General features: G+C 26.4%; 1 protein-coding gene across 2 annotated transcripts; it reads left to right on the top strand.

The window, feature by feature from the left end:
* The first annotated feature begins 659 nt into the window (after positions 1-659).
* On the top strand, positions 660-25,495 carry LOC135928405 (steroid hormone receptor ERR2-like). Of its 2 annotated transcripts, XM_065464865.1 has the most exons (8): positions 660-892; positions 7,534-7,732; positions 8,428-9,552; positions 19,900-20,001; positions 20,519-20,695; positions 23,302-23,577; positions 23,781-23,899; positions 24,985-25,490. In XM_065464865.1, the coding sequence occupies exons 3-8, from the start codon at positions 8,988-8,990 to the stop codon at positions 25,108-25,110; spliced, it is 1,365 nt and encodes a 454-aa protein (XP_065320937.1). In that variant the 5' UTR covers positions 660-892; positions 7,534-7,732; positions 8,428-8,987; the 3' UTR covers positions 25,111-25,490. The 2 variants fall into 2 exon arrangements, with proteins under 2 accessions (XP_065320937.1, XP_065320938.1); XM_065464866.1 differs by lacking the exons at positions 660-892; positions 7,534-7,732 and having other exon boundaries at positions 8,541-9,552; positions 24,985-25,495.
* The last annotated feature ends 2,438 nt before the right edge of the window (positions 25,496-27,933 follow it).

Here is a 27,933-nt window from a genome sequence, read left to right as displayed (position 1 = left end):
GTAAAAACGGGTTCGGGTTCATATAATTGGTTGTTAGGCTCGGAATGAGATTTAAAAAACTTAATATTTTGAGAGAATATTAATGTTTTTTTTATTTTTACAATATTAAAAAAATTTACATTTTGGGTTATATCGTAAAAAATCGTTGAAAAAAAATTGATTGATCTGAGTAGTGGGAGAAGGAGGGGAATGTCTAAAAATCAGAAAATTTAAAATTAGTTTCCAAAATTATGATGCGAATAGATAAATAAATAACAAAATTGATATAAACAATTTTTAAATAAACGTTATACATTTACATCAAATATTTGTTGATTAATCTAAATTTATTATTATTTTAAATTTAGATAATATCATCTTCCATTTCTATTTTTTTCAACAAATTCATATCTTTTATTTTTTTTTTTAAATTATGCTCGGAGATTTTAACCATATTCTTCCAAATCACGCAATTAATCTTCTTTTAAATAATTTTTTGTTATTTATTAATCATTTTATTACATAGTAATTTTATTTTAAAGCGATCTGGTATATAATTATAAATATAGTATGATAAAAATGATAACGAATATTTACGTTATTTATTTATAAATAAATTTTGCATAATTTTATTTTATCATTTTATTTTATCATTTTATTATGAAACAGGAAAATCAACATAATTCCAATAAATTCCAGACATTAATTTTCCGGATATATTTTTCCAAAACCTCTATCACAGTTTCAAACATTATATACTTATCTAATCATGACATGCAACCAAGATATGAATAAAAATCTATATAATAATATTTCCCTAAACTTTGAATGAATTCTGTTTTGACGAGATATTCCGATGACGAAGCTTATTGCAGTGCTAATACAACACCTAATGACGACAGATCGCCTCAAAGTATATATAAATGTTATACATATATCTTAGGGTATACCTCCACGCCTACGAGACTTCTACATTACTTAAGTTAATAACGTGCCATTGCCCCTTATTACCTCGATCCAAGCTTAGATTATATATATAATTAAGTACCTGACCATGAAAGCCCCAGGACTAAATACAAAGTCCAAATTGGACCATAGCCAAAACAAAATAATTTAATTTATTTCTAACAATAAAGAATTAAGGGTGGGAAATTTTTTTTTATTATAAATTTTCGGGGGCAGAATCCCGATGCTGCAGGCTCATGGGCAATTTTCCCAATAGCTCATTTTTATGGGAGCTTCGCCCTCATATCTCCCTGTGTGGGCCTTCGGCCAGTTTTTACCCATTTCGGCTGGGCCCTCTTTATTAGTCTATCCTTATTTTATATGGCTTCTATCAGTTCCTATATTTCTGGACAAATACATCTCCATTACGATGGGTGAAAGAATATTCAGCTATTATATTTTTAATAAAAAACAATTTTATATGATACGATAATCAGATATTTTACCTAAAGATTTCATATTTAAAATTATAACTTAAAATCTTAATCATTTCACATATAAAAACATACTTATCACAATTGCGCATTTAAATTAATATATATTCTATAAATACAACCCTATTAATTGACAAATAGTTAGAATCTTTAAACTTCCCGCAGACGCGTACACAGCGGGGAAGGGAGATCGAAAAATTATTTAGATTTATAGCCGTAACACTTCTTGACTATTCACCTCATAGTTAACATTCATGGGTATTATCATAACCCTGCTGTGCGATTGCGGTATTTTTCAAAGAAAAATTCAAAGACTCCGTTCGGGCTCCCAAAAATATATTACTCTTTTTAATTTATGCAGCACGAAAATGGAAATTTTATTTCTACAACGACAATCAATCTAATAACCGGATATTATGCCCCTATTTTATAATCTTCACAAATAAAAATAAAAGGTCTAAATACAAATATTTTCAGATATTAATTCTAAGTAACAAAACAAATAACATTTGGAAGTGCCATTTTCATAGTGGATACTACCTAGGATATTTAAAAAAAAAGATGACTCAATTAATCATTATTATTTACATTTAAATATATTTTAAAATTTTTTCCGCGAAATACTTTATCACGAATATTGATTACCACAATAAGAATGGCTTGATAATGTGCCACAGGATCTTGTGATTTCTATAATATTATATAGGTTTCCAAATCAATCATATTAAATATTATACAGGATAAAATTTATTCTAGAAACTAGGATCAAAAAATTATTCAAATGCCGAATTATACAATCTGTGACAATTTTAATTCTGTCTTGCTTTATGAACCTCTATATCTATATTATCCAAATATCTACCTAGATCCTACAATTTCAATGACGATGGCCCCTGTATCCCTGGAAGAAGGATTTGAAAGATGAGATTACATTTTTACCGCTCGTTATTTAAAATGCTCTTTTTGATAAAATCTACAAGTCAATTAATAATAAAATATATATATAATCATCTGTAAATAATTTGAATATATTTATATAAAATTTCAAATCTAAATATAGTCGCAAATTTCTCTATGGTTATTTTTATTTATTGATATTTTTATAATTGAATAAATTTTTATAACTTTATTTAGCTAATTATTTATTATAAATTTAGATATTAATTTAGTAAACTTGACAACACAAACTTTAAAATTTGATCGATATATTTTTTTGTTCATCTATTTATGGATGTTTTAAAAACAAGAAAAACGTTTTTTTAGATAAAAACAGGAGTAGAAAACAGAAAAAATAAACAAAAAAAACACAATATTCTGGCATTCTCAACTATCATTTATTATTTCTAGTAAATCGCGCGATCGCCTCATGAACCTAGTCAAAAAAATAGTCTATAAATATATACAAATAGTTAAATAAAATAATGTTCATAAAAACTTGATTTACGATTTAATGCATCCTTAAATCTATTGTTATTCAAAAATAAATTAAACGAATCTTGCTTCGGTCTCTAGATTTGACGTGATTTCAAGGTTCTGGTTCCAGTTCAAGATCTGTTAGTGGGTTCCTGTTCAAAAATAATCATAATACTAGTTATTAGGACGTGGAACTCGTTTAGAAAATTGAGTTATATCAAAATCTACCCCAATTTGGCTTAAATAGATTTTATCCTAGTCAATAGTTCTCATAATGAATGTGCTCGTTTAACACTCATCTTTTTAAAATCTCTAATATATTATGTTTTTTATATTAATTGTTTGTAATAAATTTGCAATTATTTTTCTCTTCCTCTAAACAAGTTATAAATATAATTGACTCTCTAACATTTTATTATCATAAGCCACAATTCCATAATAAAATAAATAAGAATTTTACTCTTATGTAACACCTCTCAACCCACCGTCCTTTGCAATCATAGGGAAGGTTATAAGTATTGCCCAGACCACAACCTCTCTTCGTCTTTGATAAATCATATTTTATCAGCAGCATCCTCAAGACGCTATCCATTTTGAAAATAAAATAAGGAATCGAAACCGGACATTAGACCCTCTTTTTTGGAATTCTTTATTCATTGTTTGATCTCGGCTAAGCTTATTAGAACAAGCATGACATTAAATATTTTTTTAACGATTTAAAATACCGACATCCTTTATATAGAAAAAAATTTATCAATTTTGCTCTATTATTTTTCCATTTTTTCAATTAGTTTAAATAAGATAAGAGTTTATAAAAATCTGACGTAGCGGCGTAGGTCCCATGAAAAAAATGAAATTTTTTATTTTAATTTACTAAATTGCTTAGAATTTAAAAAACAACTATTTTTATGTTTTTAATTTAAAAATAATTTTGATCTATAGTAGTTGATTATTTTTAAAATAAATTTAAAATTATCTTGCAAGAAACTTGTCTAGTTGCAATATTCCTTATAAAGAAAATTTTTCTTTGTCAATTTCATTATGAAGAAACAATCATTAATTTATTTCTATTTCAACAAATGTTAAGCACAGATATGCCACACTTTTATGCCGCTGTTAAATATAAAAGTATCAAAGCTACAACGACAGGATTTTTTATAATGCTAATAATAGTAAAACTTATTTTAGATATTTTGTTTATTTAATTTTTCTTTAATTGCTTTTATGCTTGTAGAAATTTCGTTCTATCTTGAATCTTGGTATCAATTTTAGAAATTCATATTTTGCTAATAACTTTTTATTTCTACTGTTTACCAAGCGAATTGAAGACTAAGCTAAAATGTATTCTTTAGCATTACATATTAACCTAAGCTTTAGAATTAGGGCTTTCAAAAATTTGGCAAACTTCTGGCTTAGAGCTATGTCTCAATATCTGAATTATATCAAATTTTTGGAAATATAATTAGATTTAAAATTAATGAGATTTAAATTACATACCGAAAAGAAAAAGTAACATCTATGAAGATCATGGAATCATAAAATTTAAAAATATCTTGAATCGGGAAGAAAAAACCTTAATATATTCAGACCAAATTTATTTTTTATAATTTAAAATTTGATATTTTAAGATTCAGCCTGACTTGCTAAATTTTTTTTTGCTGATTGGTTTTCATTTATTAACTGAAAAAACTGGTCCATGAACTGGTAAGTACCAATCATGCATTAAATATTGTTCATTGCTATAATTTTTCTTCTGGCATAATGCCAATTTTGGCGGTTTTTTTTATTTTGCCAAAAATGTTTTTCTTTAATTATCTACCAAATAGGTCAAAGCAGTAAAGAAATATGAAATACGCTAATTATTGACATAAATTTCCGAGATAATGCTTCCAGATGTTTGGCTAACTTTCCGCTTAAAACGTGATATCATAATTGGTTTTTATTTATTGACTGAAAAAACTGTTATATGAACGGTAAGCTCCAGTCATGCATTAAATATTGTTCTTTGTTTCTTTAATTTCCTTCTAGCATAATGAAAATTTTGGCGATTTTTTTATTTTGCCAAAAATGTCTTTCTTTAAACATCTACCAGGGTTAAAGCAGTAAAAAGAAGTATGAAATACGCACTAATTATTAACATAAATTTACGAGATAATACTTCCAGTTGTTTGGCTAACTTTCCGCTTAAAGCGTGATAGTTATTTTTTGGTTCATAATTCGGTTACTTTTTTAATGGCTGGCCAAATTAATTAAAGAATTAATAATGCACTAAATACCAACGCAAACTAAATAGTTAGAACTTCTATATTCTTCATTTTGGCATGTTGTTAATTTTGAATTTTTTTTTTATTTTTTACCAATAGATCTTTTCCTCTTTAAGCCAACTACCAAGGAGAATAAAGCAATATAATATACTAACATAACTCTGCTTAATTGTTTAGTATAAATTTCAGAGTTAGTGTTTCTAAAAGCTTGGCTCACTTCAGGCCTAGAACGGGACGTCATAGTTTTCATTTTGATGACTCACTTGCTTTTTGTGGTTCTCATATTAGAGTGAGAAAATAGTTTTTAATATTTTCCATTTTAGCTAGATATCTATTTTGGCAATTTTCTTTTTTTTATATTATCTACCAAACGAATTAAATATACAATTATGATCTAAACATTGATAAAATTTACTAAATGCTTTCAGTCATTTCTTAATAAATGTAAATAGGGCTAAAAATTTGGCATTACTTTTTGTTATGTATTATCTGCAACAAGTAAAGGTTTATATCTAACGAGTCACATTCAGTTAGTGTTGTAATATTTTAGTCAAAATGTATGGAGATTTTGCTCACAAATGACAGAAAGGTTAGGATACCTATTAGCGAAATTTCGAGGGTTGGTAATGTTATTTTGTCTTTTAATTTAATCTTTTTTTAAATCGGCTAATCGTGAGGTTTAGCAATACTATATTCAGCTATAAACATTGCTCATATTTTAAATGAGATAATTAACTTTTGGAGGATAATTTTTAAAAAAAGTACACACTTAATCATTTTTGATTAGTTAGGTGGTAAATAAAAATCAATATAAATATCGGATTGGTATCGGTTATCATATCGGTTTTATAGTAATATCGGTAAATATCAGATCGGATCGATAGGTGAAAAATCTGTCCATCTGCACAGCCCTAATATTTTTTGTAAGAGAAAATGAAGGTTATTTTTAGACCTTTATAAATCTATAACTTATTGTTCATGTATTTAGTTAGAATCTTTAGTTAGCATCTTTAGTTGTGGTTAGTTTATAAATCCGCTATTCGTTTTCCTCAAGATTGAAACTTTCATTTTAGTCAATACCTCAAAACTTCGGTTTGCTATTTTTTGGAGTCGCCTCAATGGGCCAAAAAGGAAATGATTGGTCAATATTAATTGTGCGGCTATTTGACTAAGTTTACATATAATATGATCTTCGAATTTTTTTTTACAATTTAATTAATAAGGCCTGATAGAAAAACGGAAACTACTTTTAAATCTTATCCGCCTCCCGTAATAATATAATCAGTTTTGGGTATCTTTTTATCTTTCTTTATTAAAAATCTAATTTTAATGATATATCATAAGATTCTTAGGAATGCAATTTAGAATTCGAAATGGCAATTATAATAACCTCTGGGTTAGTTGAAATAAATGATATTTCAAAGTGAAATTTAGAGACCAACAAGCTCGGACAGGAAGGTAGAGTAAAATGATAATTTTAAATATCCGGCTGGACTTGAAAATAAAAAGTCAAACCATCCGTCTAAGGTGATCATTTCTCACTCTAAGCATAATGTAACTCATAACGTTCAAGCTCCGAACTAACTTATATATATATATATCAGTATTCAATATTATTAAAGTGAAATTATTATAATGTGTAATGATTGAAACAAAATATCATTTTCTTAACTAAAAAGATTTTTACATTATAAACCACAAAATGATATTTGACTAATAAAAATGCTATAATTTGAAACATGAGAAAACGAAATCGCTTCCAATTATAAAAAAGAACAATATAGATTTCCTTGAAATTTTAATATATATAAATATTGATTTTTATGGTGCGGCACACATGTATCCACAAATACAATATATTGGTTATCTTCCATTTAAATTAAAAAAAATATATTTTTGTATAATTAACGAAAAAAATACAAATAATTTGTTGATTTTTATGTGTAAAATCACAAACATAAAGCTTAGAGTCTTGTAATTCGGCATGAAAAATTCTAAAAAATAACATAGAAACTTATGTTTTATCAAAATAAAATAATTAGAATTTATCTGTGACAAGGAACAAAGCAATTACTGATTTTTACTTCATTTTTTAAGATTCATAAAAAATCGATGCAGGAGACTAATACAATTAGCATTCTGTTTCCTGTAGTCTTAATAGTAAGATGTCATTTTATAGCAGTAATAATTGATAAATTTCTTCATGTAATAATATATTTTTATAAAAATTCTTCAAACAATTGAGTTTTCATTTTTTTAAAATTTTTTTAGCTTACGGCATTGTTATTACGATAATTCGAACTTATAGAGATTTATATTCACTAAATTTTGATTATGTTTATTTTTTAAATATCACGCAATGATTTTAATAATTAGTTTAAAAAATGGTATTCATTTTGAAAAAAACTTACTCTCTTTTCTATATAACAAAATTTTAGATTCCCCCAACGAATCCTTACGTTCTTCCCTGACGCCCAAGTCAAAACCTTCTCGTCACTTCCAATTATTCGCCGACGCAGTTCCCATTCCTAATTATAAAAATGGCTTAGCCAATAATAAAACGGGTTTCAACAACAAGAGTATATTATTCATCAAGCGGGAGGAAAATGAAGAGAGTCACTGTAACGAAAACATCAGGTATAAAATAGGTCATTATTCTTTAGTTCGGCTCGATTTAAAAAATAAATTGACATGCCTAAGAAAATACTAATCAAATTGAATGAATTCATATTCGAATTGAATTGAATTATTTTCAAATTGATTCATAAAATATTTAATTCATTTCAGTAAATATTTGATTTAATATTCGATCAGTTTCGTTAAATAATTGACTTAAAAGTTTTTAGAAACAAAAGCGAAGAAATGAATTATTAAATTTTGCAAAAAATGAATAAGGAAAATAAAAATAATAAATAAGAGGTTCACTAGGAACATTATATAAATCAAATCATTAGATATAGATAGATCAGCTTTAAACAGTAGCAGACTCTTTATAATTCCCCTGAACCGATGTAAACCCGTTATTTAAAGGCATCTCAATAATTTAAGACCATTTACATTTATTGAAATATTTAATTTTCCCAGGAGAGTTACTTAGGTATTTACTTTTTAAAAACAAATCAAATATTTATTAATTTCATTGATAGCTTAACTGTACTCCTTTCTATTTTTATCCATTGAACCCTAACAACCGAGATCTTATAATCTTTAGCCCTTAACCGCAATCTTTATACACACATAAGAGACTTGTAGGATAAAAAAAACTTATATTTTGAATAAGTTTTGAGACTAACATGTAATTAATTATATTTAATAATTTTAAACAATCATAGCAACGCAAACTCTATATTGGACGACACCTGCTTGGACAATATTCAAGATTACCTCTTCAACAATTCTCCCAACTCGCCAACTAATAGCTGCTCCCCCTTGGACTGCACCATGAATTCAAATAACAACCATTCACTCCATTAACACCAAGAGTATAATAGTCAAACCCGGTGATTACCCTACCCTCAACTTTGACTTCATTCAAACTAATAGCAACTATCATAATATCACAAATTCTAATATCGATGTTCGCCTCGATAACTCGCTTTTATCTATCAACAGTATTCGATGCTTTAACTCGTTTCGTAAAAAGGAAAATGATAACGATAATAACAATGAAAATTATTGTTGCGACGACATCGTTAAAGATCTTAGGAGCCTGGACTACGACTCGGTAGTTGATTGCCTCCGGGACACAACCTCTTCCCGCCTTCAAAACGCGCTTCTCAAAAATAATAAATTACTCGCTTCCACCAATAGTAACTTGAACGATGATGATGACGACGATATAGACATAGACGATCTGAACGATTTAAATCGAATTGATGAGAGAGACCAGGAGATGAATTTGGCCGGTGAACTCGACGAAGAGATGAGGAGGAGGAGAACCCTTGAACCGGAAGACGATGATTTAAGGAGTGAAATCATGGAGCGAGAATTGATCCAGCCCGACAGTAGCACGCATCATATTCATAACTCTTCCAACTTTTACGCCCGCAATTCTAATAACAATAATAAAATTGTGAGCGCTAATAGTGGACGAAGTCATACGGTCGCAAACGCCTATAACGTGAATGGCTTAATTAAAACGAACCACGACAACATCGAAAATTCGGTCATCCGCAATAATACCACCGATAATATCGCAGTAAGTACCTTGAATAACCGCGAGACCTCAACCAATAACAATCATAACTTATGTTTGGTATGTGGGGACGTGTCCTCGGGTTTCCATTACGGAGTGGCATCTTGCGAGGCCTGCAAGGCATTTTTTAAGCGAACTATCCAAGGAAATATTGAGTACAGATGTTTGCTAAACGAGAGCTGCGAGATATCCAAACGGAGGCGGAAGGCGTGTCAAGCTTGCCGACTGCAAAAGTGTTTTAACGTTGGCATGCTCAGAGAAGGTATAATAAAAAAATATGATTGATGTAACTTTTAAAAAAACTAACCTATAAAATTTAATTTGAAAAAAATCTAAATTTGAAAAACTAAATAAGAATATGAAAATAACAAGCCAGATTAAAATAATTACCATTAAAACTTAGAAAAAATAAATATCAAATCTTAGACCACGTAATTATTTTCTATTTTCGATAGCGTTTGATAACTGCTTAATAATTACTGTTGATGCTCGATAAGATGTTTACCCTCAAGGTAAAACATATCCCAAAAATGCTGTATGGTTAATACTAGCAAAATAACACCCGAGGATCAGACTATATAATCTATAGCAAAAGATCCATAAAATTAGTCTACGGTTGTAGTTAAATAAAAATAAATATAACAGAGGTTCATATAAAGTGAAGGTTCCGAAGAAAAATTTTTTATAAAATATATAGATCTTTTTTAAATTGATCCCTATGAGAGATTATTTAGCCATTTTTTTGACTTTACACCGATTTAAAATGTGAAAATATCTAATATGAGCAGGGTACTGGAAAAATCTTCTCTCAAAATTATCTTTAAAAAAAATCGTTTTCATAAAGCCAACAGATACTGATTCTACATCAAATAGATATATTCAGAAAATTGTAAAGAAACTTCCTTAAATATTCCCCACAGCATATTTTGCTTCATTTCATATCCAAGTTCCAACATATTATTTGTTTTGAGGAAATACAATTTTTATAAAAATCAATGAGGTTTCATTTCCAATATAAATAATTTAAAAAAATTTGTATTCGTAAGTGAAAGTAATTTATTTTTCATAAAAAAGTAATTTAATTCAATTATTATGAGAAGAAATGCCAAAATTATTGAAAAAATTTTAAAATTTTATTTGATAACAAAAATGATTGTCGATTATTTTATTTATAAAATCCAATAATCAATAATATTTAAAATTATAAATAATTTTATAATTATTAAGATAATTCAGTTTTAAATGCAACTCTTTTTATAAAAAAAAATTGCTAACCAAAAACTTTATTTTAAAATATTTGAAGGAACATGATGAGATTAAAATTAATTTAGGTTCGGACCAAAATAATATTTAAAATATATATTCAAACACAAAATAAACATAAACAAAAAGCAAATATTATGCTTTTTGATCCCGAACCCTATTCCCTACTCTTCTTTTGTAATGTAAAGCAGGAGGAGGGGTATACCTTTTCTGCCAAATAATTTTTAAAAAATTTCATTAAACTCTTAATTATACTTCCAAAAATCCTTGAGAGGAGGGGCGCATAAATCAACTTAAAGAACTTTATGTTACTACCCAAGACATATTTGTTTTTTATTTCATGGAGGGGGGAGGGGAGAGTTAATGATTTCGAAAATTTAAAGTTTTTCGCAAAGATCCAAAACTATAAACTTATTGCTCGTCATTCCCTGGAGGGACAAGTCGTGACAAAGTAGGCTCTCTCGAAAGAGGTCCTATCTGCTGAATCTTATCAGCAATATAAGATTTGCAATCTGATTTTTAAATAGTTTAAAGTTTTTCAAAAGGGGGTATATCATTTAAAAAAATTTATGGCATTCCTTCCCTTTATAGTCTTGCATCCATTTCATTTAATATTTATTTTTAAACTCAAAGTGAAGTATGTCTGGTATGGAAGATAGTTCAAAAATAATTCGAGGAGCCACGAATAGTAGGAAAGTATCCTCGCCATTAGTGTTAAAACAAGTAAGTGAGATATAAACCCTAAAAAGTGGGTGATTTACAGGAGGTCACTATCATTTTATAGTATTCTCATCCTTTCCATAATTATAGAAAGGATTAGAATACTGTAAAAAATGAAGATCTCGATGAATAACCCATAATAGAATTCAATATAATTTGCTATCTATAGATCATCGAAGCATCTTTATATATGTATATCGTATTTTTCTTTAACACATCTGTTGCTTGATCGATGGTTCTCACTATTCTAATTTTCGAGTTGCATATAAAATACTATTTCTTTCTGCTGGGTGGTTTATCTAACTATTGTGCTAAATAAATTGACAATTAGTTCTCTAAAAAAATGTTAGTGTTCGAGTACGTATTATTCGTGATCCCAGGATATCGGCAAAGGTGTCTAATTCGCAATCAAAGCCTCTACAACTACACTATTTGCCTTGGGACGCTATATGAGGGTCATCTTAACTCATTGGAATTTTCATTCATATTTACCGTTTCCGACTATTAGGATATGGTTAAATTGTCATCATCTTGGCCAGAAAAAAATAATTTTAATATGTGGTTGGAAATCTATATATATATATATAATATGTATGATTGTATAAAATAATTTTAGGCGTTAACCATAGACCTGCAGGCTCGGCTTGGCCCGGCCCTAAGCCCAAATTTTATTTCTAATAAATCCGACCGAGCCGATAAAATTTTTTTTTCAAACCAGGGCCGTGAAAATGGTACTTTGTCAGGTCTTTGATTAAATTACAAAAGCCCCCGTTTTCAGAAAAAATATAATAATCGTTGTTTTTTTTATTTTTTGAAAATTTTTTATTTTATTTATAATTAATACAATCTACATGGAAAATATAATCTACCGATATTTTATTAAAATTGTCATTATCACAGTCATTTTTAATATTATTTATTTTCCAATAATAGTTTTTTCCAAATATTTTATTAACTTGGATCAAACAATCTGTTAAACCTGTATTTACATTTATTATTTACAGAATCTGAACTAGACAGAAATTCGTCGCTTGTACCTGAAAGAATCTCTAAAGAAATCTATGTACCAGTTTGATATTATAACTGTTTGAAATATTCTTATCAATTAATTTTGATTGACAAGTATCCGTAGCCTATTTGACAGTATGCTACAGAAGCGTTCTCAACAATGGAATTTATTCCTTCTTCATATTATAATTTGACGGAAGAGAATTTTAAAAATATTGTAAGGTTCAAAACGAACCTATATTATTAATTTTTTACCAACTGAACTTGAACTATAAACTGTTATCTATATCTAAACCAGAACCGATATTCATTAGTGTCGGATCCCTGATTATTATTACATTACAATTATTTTATAACTCTCATTTTTAAATTGTATTAAACCTAAAATTTTTTAAGCATTTTTTTTTTAATAAATCTGGGTATTTATTTTTGTATTATATCCATCATAATAGTAATAGTGAAAAAAAATTCCACGAGAAATAAATAATATTAAAAAATATCACAGGATAAAAAAACGCCTTAAAAATTTGATTATTAATCTTGAAATCAATGAAAAAATATGTTAAAACATTTTAAACCAATGAGTAGTCACTCAACAACGATGACATGGCAACCTGCTATAATAGTTAAAGGCAATAATTTTTTAAAATACTAAGGTTTGTTTTGCTTCGAAAATGCCATTTTGTTGACTTGACACGTTTACTCATTAAATTTTTTTAAATATTTTATAATGGCGTTTCAACCTTGAAATAAGAAAATATTATATTTTTTTCTTCCTTCTTCATTATTTATATTTTTATAATAAACTCTTGTTCCTTATTACCATTCCAAAATAAATCTAATTTCGTTAAACACTTAATATATATAATCCCTTCACCCATTTCGTTAAACTTGCTTATAATTTGATTTTAATCGATGAAAAAATAAATTATATGATTCATTTTTGCAAAAATGAATATTGATGTTTCGCATTCGCAAAATATTTCTATATTTTTTACCATTTTTTTTAACTTTAGGGCTATATTTAAAAGGTGTGTGGCTTGTTTTCAATTATTTATGCTTTAAAACATAATAAAATGAAAAACGATTATTTTTAATTTAACGGCTTCTGAAATTGTTTTGTTTTATGATTTTAGCCTTGAATTCCGAAAAACCTCTCTGGGGTTAATGAGTGGTGGCATCTTTATTTTAAAAAAAATATATTTTGTTCTTTTTATTCACCATATCGCTTTTATATAAATGCACATTCATATTCATTGATTTGGTTCTTTTTGGAAAGTATTTTGCATATGAACTATAAGGTCCAAAATAGACTGGCACTTGATGTTTAAAATTTTTTCGGGGGACTAGTGAAGCCTTTTTATATTATATTTTCCATAGTTGTTAAAAGATACTTTTTAAATGGATCTAGATACAGATACATCGTCTAAAAATTTATCTAGATACAGCTTCTAAAAAGTTATCTTGATACAGATACAATTTAAAATGTATCTATGTACAGATACATTTTTTATTATACTCTTAGATGAGGTTTGAATAAACCTTGTGAACATTCATGAAATGATCTAAAAAATTTATTGACTCGATATCACATTTATCAAAATATAACTAAAATAATGATTTTTAGATATTAATATAATATATGATTAATATATAAATAATTATTATATATCACTAATAAAATAATATAATATATGATTAAATGATTATAAATAATTATTAGATTTCAGTAACAACCACTGTCTGTCGGCAAATTATATTATTTGTGGAGCTAATGTTTTGATCATTTTTATAAATGAAGGATTTTCAACATTTGAAAATGGCTGAATGCTATCTATAATAAAATCAGTTATTAAATCATCTAAAGTGGTTTGGGTTAAAGTCTGAGGTCTCTTGAAAAAAAAATCAATGGACGATGAGCCTAATCCAATATTCTTTAATAGATTTTTTCTCCTTCCCCTTTTTTATTTAGATTAAGAGTGTTTGATGTTTTCTCTTAAAATTTAAAATTAAAATTGTAAACATTTATTAAGTATCTATACCCTTAAATGTTTTACAATGTTGTAAGTTGAGGTAATGCTAACTGAAATTTGCATATTTTTTTGGTAGACATGGCAAACATTTTACTAACAGATTTTGTTTTCTTTATTTTGAGATATTATTTTAAAATATGGTCTATAAATTGGCCATGGAAGAATGTCGTTATTTTCGTCATCAATATTAATCTTAAAAATTAATATAATAATTAATATAATAGAATAAAATAAAATAAAATACCAATTCCATTGCAATTAAAAATGGCAAATTCCTTGAGATGGATTGTAATATCAGAATTTTCTTGTTATTGATAACTCGGACATAATATTTAATTAATATTTATATATTCTTTTTTATATATAAGTTTTAATATTTTACATATATATATATATAATTTTTTAATATATATATATATTAATATTAAGTTATATGCTCATATGAAATAAAATAAATTACATTCAACTTCAAGTATTTTTATTAATAATATAAAAAAGCGTTAAATAGAAGTATATCAAAATGTATCTTAAAAAGTATCTAAAAATAGATACAGATACCTCTAAAATAATATCTAGATTCAGATACATTAATCAAAAATCTATCTAGATACAGATACCACATTTTTATATCTAGATACTTTAACAACTCTGATATTTTCATTATTGAAAATATAAACTATTTAAAAAATTTTCCTGTTTTTTATATAACAATTTTTTTGCCAAAATTCCTCCTGATAAATCGCCGAAAGCGCCAGTTTATTTCAAATTAATTAAATAGCCATTAAACGTAAATTAAGCCAATAGCGATTTGAAATCTATTATATTTCACATGAAGAATATTTTGATGGAGGCAAATGGACCCATTTTAAATACATATAGTGGGACCGGGACATAGTGGACCTAGGGACACTTTTTCTATCTTATTTTTTTTAAACCTTTGAAATTTAATCATTTAATAGATAATTATGATATACACCTCTGGTCAATAAATAGTTACCTTATGCCAAGTTAGAATTTCAAGCTTCTAGATGTGTTTTTATCGCGAATATGTAAAAAATTTAACCATGATATTACCTATTTTTAGATATTATACTGATTATCACATGCACTAGTTTTATTTTATTAGATAATCAATTAATATTTAAAGAAATGATAAAAAGCAAGTATATAGAAAAAATTTATTAAAAAGAACAAAAAGATAGAAAAAATTTATTAAAAAGAATAAAAAGATAGAAAAAATTTATTAAAAAGAACATTGATATATTTCCAAAAAAATAAAAAAACATTTATTTTAAAGAATATTGAAAAAAACTTTTAAAATATAAATAATCTCTTAGGTCATGGCAAGCATTGGACCATGAATATTGAATAGAGAATAGGTTAGATTTACATATAGTTATGGATATTTGTTTCTCCAGCCTTTGAGGAGATGACACAGCCTAGGATTTAATTTTTTAAAATAGTTTAAGGACCGAAATTGTTTTTTTTAAATTGGATTTTTAACGCGGTTCGGATTTTTTTAACCTCGACTTTTGGGCCGACTTGTAGATTTCTACTGCTATTTATTAACAACTACGCCTAAAACGAATTATTTGTTATTCGAAATTGGATTCGATTTGATTCGAGTATTTTACGAATACGAATATCACAATTATTCGATTCGAAATTTAGAAAAAGTATTTGTCCAATAGTAAATTTTTATTATTTGATTCGAAATTATTCGTATTATTCAAAATTATTTATAAATATTCGTTAATATTCATAATTTTTCTTAAATATTTTATTTTTTCGTTAATATTCGAATCGTAAGTAAATAATAAATAAAATTAAATTTTCCTAGTGGATTTCATTTCATTTTACTTTATTTTTTTCCTCTTATAAATCATGTTATATTTTGTTTGATAAATTAATTTTATTTATATATTTGTGAAAAAGAAATATAATTTTCTAAGAGCTAAAATTTTAAGTTATGATTTTTTGGGTAGTAAATTTCAAAATACACAACTACAAAATTAATATAAAATTGTCAAAATAAGAAAAGATTGATTTAACCCTTCACTATACAGGTGGAAAAAACTCCAATAGTTTCTATTTTACCCCAAATTTTAAATAGCTATTCAGATAATAATAAAATTTAAGACCTAAAATTTTACACAATTATTGTAAAATTATTAGAGATATTTGATGTTTATAAAAGAATATTTTAATAAAATTTGGAATATTAGATTGAAGAAATAATGTATAGCAAAGAATTTAGATATTTTTATAAGCAATTCTAATTCTAAAAATAAGGTGATTTTGGCCAACGTTTGGATAAAGTTTATAAAATTATTGGGTTTTATTTCACTTATTTTCTGTAAATTTTAATATGCTATTGACAATTAGTTTAGTTTTTTTTTTAGTTAAGGTGTCATTTCAAAACATCCACATCTGTTTATAACTATTTTTTGCAAATTATAATCTATTTATTATAAGCTTTAGAATAATTTTCGAATCGAATCGAATAATGATTTTATTATTCGTACAAATACGAATAATAAATTATTATTAATCCATAATTTGGTAATATGGTTAGTCCGGAACCCTCACGTAAAGTTTTGGAACTTCTCAATTATAGATCATCTTACTAGTGCAAAAGCTGATTTTACCTTTCAGAATTTATCCTAACATCAATTTTGTTTTACCCAGCTTTTGTGTATTTTTTTAAATTTTATATGAAAAATCCCTTTATAAATTAACATAATTTGGTAATATGGTTAGGAATTTCCGGAACCCTCACGTAAAGTTTTGGAATTTCTCAATTATAGATCATCTACTAGTGCAATTTTTGAATTGAAAAAGGCTGATTTTACCTTTCAGAATTTATAAAGTGTCCTAACATCAATTTTGTTTTACCCAGCTTTTGTGTATTTTTTTAATTTATATGAAAAATCCCTTTATAAATTAAAAGTATTTTAAAAATTCACGCCTTAAATCATATGGTAGATACTTTACACATATAGGAATGTATTTCCAGTAAAAGTAAATTTTTTTCAAATTCACATCAGATATATTTGCCACATTACTAATATAAAATAAATGAAACTACTGAAAATTTCAACTGATAAGAGTAAACCGTTTTTATATAATATAATATAAATTTTAACAGACCCAGACGAAGTACCGAAGAGTTTATTTTCCATTTTAAATAATTGATAGTAGGTTTTTGGGTTAGATATTATATCAAATATAAGTCCGTTACATGCTTAGTTTTATATATTTTCATTTAATTAAATTTGTTCATTTATTAAATATTCTTGTAAAAAGATGAATATTGGAATATAATATATAATTCTGTTATTTTTATAATTGTTTATGAACTCTCTTTTTTTATTTAAAATAATTCTATAATTTTAGATTTGGATTTAAGATTTATATGAATAAATTATATAAATGCCACTTCTCATTTTTTCAGTTTTTTTATAAGTTAGTTAATTTTTAGTTCTTATAAAATTTACCTTCCCACATCCATATTAAATGTCATCCTAGTTGAGGCTCTAGTTTAAAATTAACAACTATATTCGACTCAAGTAATTCGTCATCTTCACAGACAAATCCCTGAAAGGCACCTTATTCCTATCCCATGGACAACAGCTTTTTGAAAGGCTAAAATTTTGATCCAAAACATTTGGAGGTTATGAATTTTTCTGAAATTTCTAAAGCATCACAAACATAGGCCTACCCAGGATTAAAGGGGAGGGGAGAGTTAATAAATTGGGGGAGAACTTCTCCCTCCAGACCCATTTGGGGGGGGGGTGCTATCGTCCTGATTTTTCTCGACCTTCGGCCGGGTTTCCTAAGCCTATATATAACTAGAAAAGATTGTTATAGATAGGAGGTTACTTTTAATAAAAACAACTATCTTTATTTAAAATGTACGAAGTTGGTTACCAATTTATTATATTGTTATATTGATTCTTCCGTTTTTATTCATAATTCATGAAATCAAAATCCCATCATGGAAAAATATATATAGGATAATGATAGTATCTCTATAAATATTAAGTAGCTATTCTTTCTTTCTTTCCTTCTTGCTTTCTTTCTTTCTTTCTTTCTTTCTTTCTTTCTTTCTTTCTTTCTTTCTTTCTTTCTTTCTTTCTTTCTTTCTTTCTTTCTTTCTTTCTTTCTTTCTTTCTTTCTTTCTTTCTTTCTTTCTTTCTTTCTTTCTTTCTTTCTTTCTTTCTTTCTTTCTTTCTTTCTTCTCTCTTCTTTCTTTCTTTCTTTCTTTCTTCTTTCTTTCTTTCTAAATTATATTCTCTCAAATTTAACATTTGAGAAAACTAAATGAAGAAGAAAAAAAATTATTAAAGAAATAAATCATATCTCTATTTTTAATTTTACCCAATATGATTCCTATCACAAATTTAAATTTTGATATTTCTAATACCCTTAATGCTCACGGGTTACATTGCAACAATTTTATCTCTTTTTCTCCTAAATTTTAAAATAAGGAATATTTAGTACCATATACACAAACTAACTAATTACCCCTCAACCCGGGGTTATTAGCTAGTTACATTATAAACATACATATATATTAATTTTATTATATCAATTAAAAAATATATATATGTAAAATCATTCAATTAAAAAGTAATTCACAATATATTACATAACATACATCTATTTTTTATTATATCAATATTAAATATATAAAATCATTCAATTATAAATATAATTTCTAATTTACTAAAACAAGAGTGATGTTAGAAAATAAGCTGTCTTTTTTATATATAAATGTTTTTTTCCAAAAAGTTGTACTTTTATAGTTAAAAAAATTATTAACTTTTACATTTTTTCTTGTTTAAGATATGACAGAGGGTGGAGAGGCGGCTAAAGAGGATTTTTTTTATTGCTTAAAATGATATTCAAAGAAAAATGATATATTTCTGAAGTGGGGATTTCCTCTTGCTTCCCTCCAGCCCACGTTTATGCCCACAAATGATGGGTATATTTCACTAGATCATTTATCTATGTAGAAGTTAATATATACCGCCCGGGTATTTTTCAAATATTTTAAAAAATTAAATTACGATACGGCCCGTATACCCGGGCTTAGAGCCGGGCCGGGACTGCAGGTCTCTGATATTTATATTAGGGAAAAAGAGGTGCGCAAACATCTACAAATATTATATAAAAATATTTATGTAACCTCCAGAAAATCCCTAGCTCTATTAGTTTTTAAAATCCAATGAAAATAGGGAATTACATATCTTAAAATTAAATAAATGAGGCTTTAATAGTGCTTATTGTACAATAATTAGAACGTTCTCACATTATGCAATATCATGCTTATTGAGTCCTTGCACGAACCTATATCTGGTCCGCCTAAAAACGAATTTTAGGGCTATTGGCTAACCCTGTAGCAGGTCCAATGCAAGGTTCAGTTCTAAACTATATGTTTCCGAAAGTATTCTTGCAACACTGTTAATAAGTTAGATGAATAACAAAAGCTTTACTATATAATTAGTAACATTTAACATTTAACAGTTTCATAATTTTTATATAATCATTCTCTAAATTTGATTTATTTAAACATTATACAGGCGTACGTTTGGACCGGGTACGAGGTGGGAGACAAAAATACGCCAGAGGATTTCCCAATGTATACAATTCATCGTTCACTTATAAAAAGAATTTTCAAGAAGGTAAAGGTTTTATTTTGTTTTCATATCATACGTATAATTAGTGTTATTAAACTGCTCAATCTAAGCCAATTTTAAAAATGACTAACTCAATATCGCCAGAAAAATATTGCCCAAGCCTCGAGATATCGCTAATAGATGTCCAACCTTTTTGTGCCTTCCATGAGAAATTGCGTGATATTTTTCTGATAAAATATTGAGTTAGCCTTTTTTTTAAAATCGGCTCAAAGCGAGCCATTTAAAAATAATAGGTATAATAGTGAAATATGAAATTAATAAATGTTTTAGGGCAAATTATTTGTTTCGTACATATATATTCTTTTCACATTATTTTTGTGATAAAAATTGAACCAAATATTATTATAAAATGTATACTATATGTCAGTTTGTGTTTATCAGTTGCATTTTTATATTCCATAGAAAAGTAAAATTTTGCGATTTTCTCCAGTTTTATTTAAACATTTAAAATTCTAAACTTCTAAATTATTTTATTTATATTACTCACGCATTAAAAAAAAAGAACAAAATCTCATAAACTATCTCAAAAACATTCAACCACAAAACTTATACGACAGCAACGAAGCTCAAATACTCACTGATAGGGAAATTAAATCTCATTACAATCACCTGGACGTTATAAGCGCCCTAGCTGACATTGAATTAGTCGCCATGGTCACATGGGCGAAACAACTACCAGGTTTAGGATTTAGATGATTTTTATGAAGTTTTCATATTTTATCAAACTAATCCATCCTGGTAAAAATTTGGCTTAAATTGTAAAATATAAGTTTAGAGAAAAATTTATAAATTAGAGGGAAAACGTGAAGCTAATAGGGGACCAAAAGGGGATGATTGGAGAAATAAAGAAAGAGTTAGATATATTATTGGTAGGGGAAATCATATAAAACTTTTTAATTTTAATATAGTTTTTAACCATGTTTCAAAATAGCAAGATAATGTAATAAAATATTTTTTATTTATAAGTCATAATATACTATAAATCGATTTTTTTTACAGATGATAAAAAAGAATTTTATATTTATTTGTACATCTTTGTTTTGATCCACTTTTCCAAATAATATATATTTATTATATTTAATATTCGAGGTCAAACAATGTTGTGATAAAAAGAGAATATTTATAGATATCTATCACCTAATCTGGTGTAAGCTCATTCAATATCTTACACTGCCTTCTAACCGAACACCGTTTTTTCAATATATTGACTTTAATATCCTTTTCCATTAGATGTTCCCAATTTATCTTAGATTTTCCTCTCACCCTTCACTACGTTTTTGTTTCTTTATGGCCAACTCATCTTTCTATTCATCAATACATACTTTTATGACGATTGGAACTATCTTCACACAACATCTGTGCTTTTTTTATATCATGCGTCCTATTCACTTCAAGCACCTATCATTTATTAAATTATCGCAAGATTATTTTCTTTCTTTCTACACCCGAGGTTTCATAACCATAGAGGACCATAGGCTGAATATTTGACTTATATTACTCTCCTTTCAATTTGAATGAGAATTTTATTTTTAACTAAACTAACAAAAAGAATTAGAAAGTTTTAACTCATTCATATCAATATGGTGGCATAGACAAGGGAGGGGGCGGGGTTGAGTCCCCCTCCGTGGAAAATATGATAAAGTCAAATTTTGTAATTATAAAACATTAAAACTAAAGCCAGATACATCCAGTCTCATATTTTAAAATACTATAAAATTTGATTTTTTATAATGATGATAGCAGGGGCAAAAATTATTTTCAAATTTATACCTTTATTTTTTAGCCAACATTATTTAAAATTACCTTCTTTTTTTAGCAAACATTATCCTAAATAATTACCTCGTATTTTAGTGTTATAAAAAAAATTCAAAATTTTGAGGGGCTCTTCAAATTTTTCAGGGGGTTCGAGCCCCTATGCCTCCCCCTTTAGTGACGCTACAGGGTGATAGTATTTTTTTTATATATATTTCGCTTATTTAATTTTTATTTATTTTTGCTTTTATATCAACTGATTGACGAATATGTATTAATAATCATCAGTCCATATTTCAGTGCTTCTATAATTTTGGTTCTAGCATTATGCCAATCTTGGCAATTTTTTTATTATTTTGCCAATAGGCGTTTTTTTAAACTATCTACTAAAATGGTTGAAGCACTGATTCTCGCTTGTTTTTATTTGGTCTATAAATCGGTTATTTTATGGCTGGCTTAATTAATTAGATTTTAAAGCAAACCAGATATTTAGAACTTCTATATTCTCGGTTCTGGAATGATACCAAATTGGGCAATTTCATTCCTATTTTATCAATAAGATTTTCCACTATAAGCCATCTACCAAACATACTAAAGCAATAAAATGTAATAATTAAGCACTACTGGTTTGATATAAGTTTCAGAATTACTGTTTTTAAAAGCTTGGCTTACTTCATGCTTTAATCGTGACATCAAAGTTTTCATTCTGTTTTTTTTGGTATCACAAAAGTGATTGAGAAATTTATAATTACTTGTGCCAAACAATGTTCAAATCAGATATCTAGTTCTTCTATATTTTATATTCTAGCATGATGTTAATTTTGGCAATTTTTTCTAATTTTGTAAATAATTATTATTCTTCGTACTGTTTACCAAACGGATTAGAATAATATGCAATGAGAATTAAATATGGATAAAATTCTCCGAATAAAGGGTTTCAGTCGCTTTTTAATCGTAAAGTTGGCCAAAATTTTGTTGATAATATTATCCTTTATGCTAGCCTCCTATACTACTTATAACACACATAAGCACTAATAAACGAAATAATGGCATAGATTTTAGAATTAACACTTCCATTCTTCGGCTTAATTTAAAGAAGATTATATAAAGATACTAAATATTTTAAATGAGCTTAATAAAAATGACAACCGGAGAATCAAAAAAAAATTCGTAATCCCCTCTTTGGATAAATTCTGGCTACGACACTGAGTAATGGATTCACAAATTTCTACTTATTTACACATGGACCTCAGAATTCTCTCATATTTTGTTTGTTCATTAAAAAACCTTTTTGTGGGATAATGATAAATTTTTCGGGGTTATGGGCAATTAAATTGAAAGAGATAATACTATACTAAATCTCATATTTTGTTTGTTTATTAAAAACCTGTTGGTGGGATAATAAAAAATTTTTCGGGATTATAGGCAATTAAATTGAAAGAGATAATATTATATTAATTAAATTATAAATAATAAAACAAATATTTAATATTATTATAACAGCTTATAATAAATTTTATAACTTATTTTCAGACTTTTCCAAGCTTTCTCTCAATGATCAAATCCTTCTTTTTCATTACTCCTGGAATGAGATGCTTCTGTTAAGTTTTATCCATAGATCCTTGCCTTACAGCGGGCGACTTCATTTCTCTCCTACCTATTCCATAAGCAAATCCGAGTGGAGTCAAACTCCTATGCAAGAGTTAATGCACGCCATTAGTGAAGTTGTCAAAATCTTTGAGATTAATCTCTGCAAACTGAGCGTAGAAGAATTTTTACTGCTCAAAGCATTACTTGTCTGTAATACAGGTATGAAAAATATTAATTTGGTTTATTTAGATAAAATTTAATTTTTGTGGAGTCTGAAATTTATAAATAAGACTGGATTAATCTTTCATATTTTGATGAACCTAAAAATAACCTTAAAGAAAAAAAATATTAATAAACTAATGTTTTTTAATAATTTGTATATAATTCCTTCTTATTAAATTACAAAAACAAAATTTAAATAGAGGGGTTGAGCAAGATACAGGGTATCTCTAACATTTCCAAGTTGAGAAAAAATTTGCTGGACTGCTTGAATCACGTGACACTCATCACAAAGTGTTCCGATCCATATAGAATTAGTAAAGTATGATCATTTGTTTAATATTATTATATTATATATGAATCCTCACTTATCAAATAATACTTTAATATAAGATTAGAAATTATTAGTCGATTCTTAAAAAAATTAGGTTGATATATATATAATTGTTTAGTTTAATATGCTTTTAAAAATTAAATTTAACTATCTATCCTTAATACATCCTCACATCTATGTTAATATTGATAAATCGCAACTTTCGAGCTGATTTGAAGGAGAGTAACTCCAAACTCTCTAAGACGCATTTTAGAAAAAAAGTATCTAACCGGTTCAACTATGTGGATTGATTGGAAAGCAAAATCAGATTAAGCCTCAAGGCTTGGCTGATTTGTTTCCTCTTCCGCGTGGGTACGAGCCAATGAGACAACACAATTCTGGACCACTTTTTTACGATAACTAGAAATGAATACTTTACCAAAAAAAACGATTCGATTTCATATATAAAATTTAGAAGAAAACTTCTTTTTTTTCTCTCGTGGGATAGATTTAAGACGTCAAAAACAATTGATTTATATAACAAAATTTTTGTTTTTAAATATTTCAAGTGCTAAGATTATTTACCGTTAGTAATCATGATGTAATTTTTCTTTTTAAATGAACAAAATGAAATATTTTTTTCTGAAATAACAACTTATCAGGAATTTTTGCATGAGAATTCGGAATCTCTAAATTTTAAATCATTTATGAGCCTGGTTTTTAGTTGAAAAATTTTATAACCGATTACGGATTCTAGCAGATGTAGGAGCAGTACCTAACGGTACCCTATAAATTTTAGACAATTTTGCCGTTAACTTACTACTCTTAATTTATATCAATTTTTGTATATCCGATTTTTCATATAAATTTAAAAAAAATACGCAATGAAAATATATGGCGAAATTTTCCAAAATTATATGGCAATATTTTCGGTAAAATAAGTTATTAAAATCTAAATCACCCTTAATATGATTTAAATTTGGAAAATTCCAAATCATCACAAGATGATTCCGGATAAATCATGCCAGAAAAAAACGATATATATATATATATACGCAATACTATAACCTTTTCCCTCCATTTATCGGCTTAAGATTTTACTCTGTCTACCTTACCTACGACAATTGGACATCGAATCTCGAAATTTTTGGAACAAAATCAAGAAAGAAGGAAAGGTTTGTCTCAGAAAATTATTCGTCGAAATGCTAGAAGCATTTTAGATTCCACAAAGCATATTATGAACAAATAATGGCAATTATATTCTTTTATTATTATTTATGGAAAAAATTTAAGCACAATATATAGTCAATTTTTTTTATTAAAAGCATATTTTGAAGAAAAACAAATACCGCACTATGTAAAACCCCGTTGATACTCATTTGTAAATTTTTTTTATTCTCGTTATTATCTAATACTCTCTTATGTAGGGAACATCCATAATAATGTTTTTTTTATCATTCAATTAATTATCTATATATTCTACCTAGTAAGAATTTCTTTGATTTTAAAACTGACTTCTTCTTTGTGCAATTTATCTATAATGATAATGTTAGAAAAATATTACCTACATTAATCGAATTCCTTAAGTTTTAATAATAATAATATTTTGTGTGGTGCAAAAAAAAGAAATTGTTATTCGCTATCTAGTCAAAACTAATTTTGATCCTTAAAATGTTCGGTTTTAAAGTTTTTTTGTAAAAATGAAAATAATGTGATTTATTTAAAATAATTAATACCATAGACAATCCTATAATAACAAATTAATAATATATAATAATAATGTATATAAAGTTATATAATATTTTATTGTTTCTTTTAAAAATTTGTGTGCTTTTATTAATAATTTTTATGAATAACTAGTAAATCTATATAGACAAAGTTTATTATTCGGAAATTTAAATAATATTATAAAATGCAATATTATTTATAATATAAATCATTTAGCTAAAATTGTTATTTTACAAAAAAATGTATAAACAGTTTTAACATATAATGCAAAATAATTTCATTTTTTCTTTCAATAAACAACATTTAAATATAAATTACAGAGAATTAGATTATATTTATTTTATTCTAAATTAGAAATTTTTTTTAAAATTATTATTTCTTTTAAAAAAAATACTATTATATCAAACTTAGTGATTATAAACTACATTACTATATTACTCTAATTTTATTTAACTCTGCATAATAAATTATACATCATCCTTACCTCTGATCCTTAAATTAGTCATTATATCACTTATTTTATTTTGATTTTTTATATATTATAAAAATCGATTATGTTTGAAAGTAAATCTGTCCTATTGCTAGGATTACTTTTTTATTTTTTTCTAAAGTTATTTTTACACACTATAAAATATCCAATATTTTTTAATTATTATATCAACATAGTTTTATTTTATATTTATAAAATGCTTATATAATAGGCAGAAGAACTCAATAAAAAGTATAACATAAAAGAATTCTTAACATGTATTTTTGAATTTATCCAGCCATAGATAACATTGGACGTCTTTTCGGGGCTGAACCCTACATGTAACCCCTGCTCAATATGTTTTTACAATTAAGTTAGTAGCTTGGAATAAAAAAATAGCCTAATTACATCAATTAGTCATTTTTTTATTTACAATAATTTATTTTAATATGCAGAATTGCTAAAATATAACACATAATATCGTAATGTAATCCTTATACCTTTTATAAAAAATATTTCTATTTAGTTAGCTGTATCTATTAGATACATTTTGATTATTTTGCGTTTTTTAAAAATTATATTAAAAATATTTAGTCCTATATTTTTATATTAAAATTCTCTTTATTTCTGTAATGAATATGAATATTTGTCAATTTCAGGAATTAAAATTTAGTATACGAATTATTATTTAATATCTTAATTAAAATTACTTTCATTATAGCCAATGTTTGGCATTATATAAACATACATATTTATATTTCGTCAGTTATCCAATTTAGAAAATCCTTTACAATAGTGCGACCTAATTGAGCATTTTCGAAAAAAAGCAATCCAATTTTGCGTTTTTATTATTGTTTATAAATTGTTATCAATTTCCACGATACCATTTGAAATGCATCAATTGTGTCTAGCATAACAAAACGCAAACGCTCAATTAGGTCACGCACTAAAAGACTGTGTCCAAAATCTTTTTAAAAAGATTGAAAAGTTAAAACTTTTGAAAATTTTAATGAAATTATATGCTACCTTTTTAGAATCTTGTATTTTTATATCGCAGCAGAAAATAATATATTTTTGGTAATTATTGTAGTTATCAGATAAAATAATAAAAATAAATATATAAGATAAAAACTTAAATAAAAATAAAGTTTGTATTTTTTAACATAACAAGATAATTTTTATTTTTTCAAAATAGTTGGCCAAAAAATTCCAGAAAAAATTTTAATATTCTATTTTCTTAAACACTTCTGTTACAAATTTTACCTTTCAAACCTTGATTATTTTTTTTGAAAGAGTGTCAAAATCTTACTATATTTGAAAATCATCTTAATTGTTATTTATAAAGTATAGCATACTATACTACCTTCCAGAGCACCAGTGGAGAGACTAAAATTTATTTAAGGATAAAAGCTAATTATATTTTAGTAATAAAAATCTCAAATAATAAAATATCAAACTTAATAAAAAATGTAGTGTTGTAAAACAGCACATTTTGAGACTATTTTTAAAAACGGCGAACTCAATATTTTATTAGGCAAAATATTATGCAAGCCTGATTTTGATCATAGGTGGCACAAAGGGTTGAACATCTAATAACGAAATCTCCAGGCTTAGATAATACTTTTTCTGATTAAAATAGTGAGTTAGCCGTTTTTAAAAATCGGCTCAAATCTAGCTGTTTAACAACACTAAAAAAATGTTTTAGATAACTTCAAAGGTTTGAGTTTAAACAATAGATTCCCAATTTTGACATATACTACTTATATCTCCTTCGTTTAGTAGTCCTTTTCAGGTTCACTCGAGTAAGCCAGTTTTCCTTCTAATCCCATTTTACGCTATCCTAGGC

Source organism: Gordionus sp. m RMFG-2023, chromosome 4 (genome assembly GCF_954871325.1).
Source record: "Gordionus sp. m RMFG-2023 chromosome 4, tfGorSpeb1-WG-v2, whole genome shotgun sequence".
Classification (NCBI taxonomy): Eukaryota; Metazoa; Nematomorpha; class Gordioida; order Chordodea; family Parachordodidae; genus Gordionus; species Gordionus sp. m RMFG-2023.
Note: the sequence above shows the minus strand (reverse complement) of the source record. Positions and strands in the feature narration are given on the sequence as shown.

What these genes read in the sequence shown, in the direction of transcription:
- LOC135928405 (XM_065464866.1), top strand. Translation starts at nt 8,988, where the DNA reads ATGAATTTGGCCGGTGAACTCGACGAAGAGATGAGGAGGAGGAGAACC. An exon ending in CGTTGGCATGCTCAGAGAAG is followed by an intron (nt 9,553 to 19,899) that starts GTATAATAAAAA and finishes AACATTATACAG; the next exon opens with GCGTACGTTTGGACCGGGTA. An exon ending in TAAAAAGAATTTTCAAGAAG is followed by an intron (nt 20,002 to 20,518) that starts GTAAAGGTTTTA and finishes TTAAAAAAAAAG; the next exon opens with AACAAAATCTCATAAACTAT.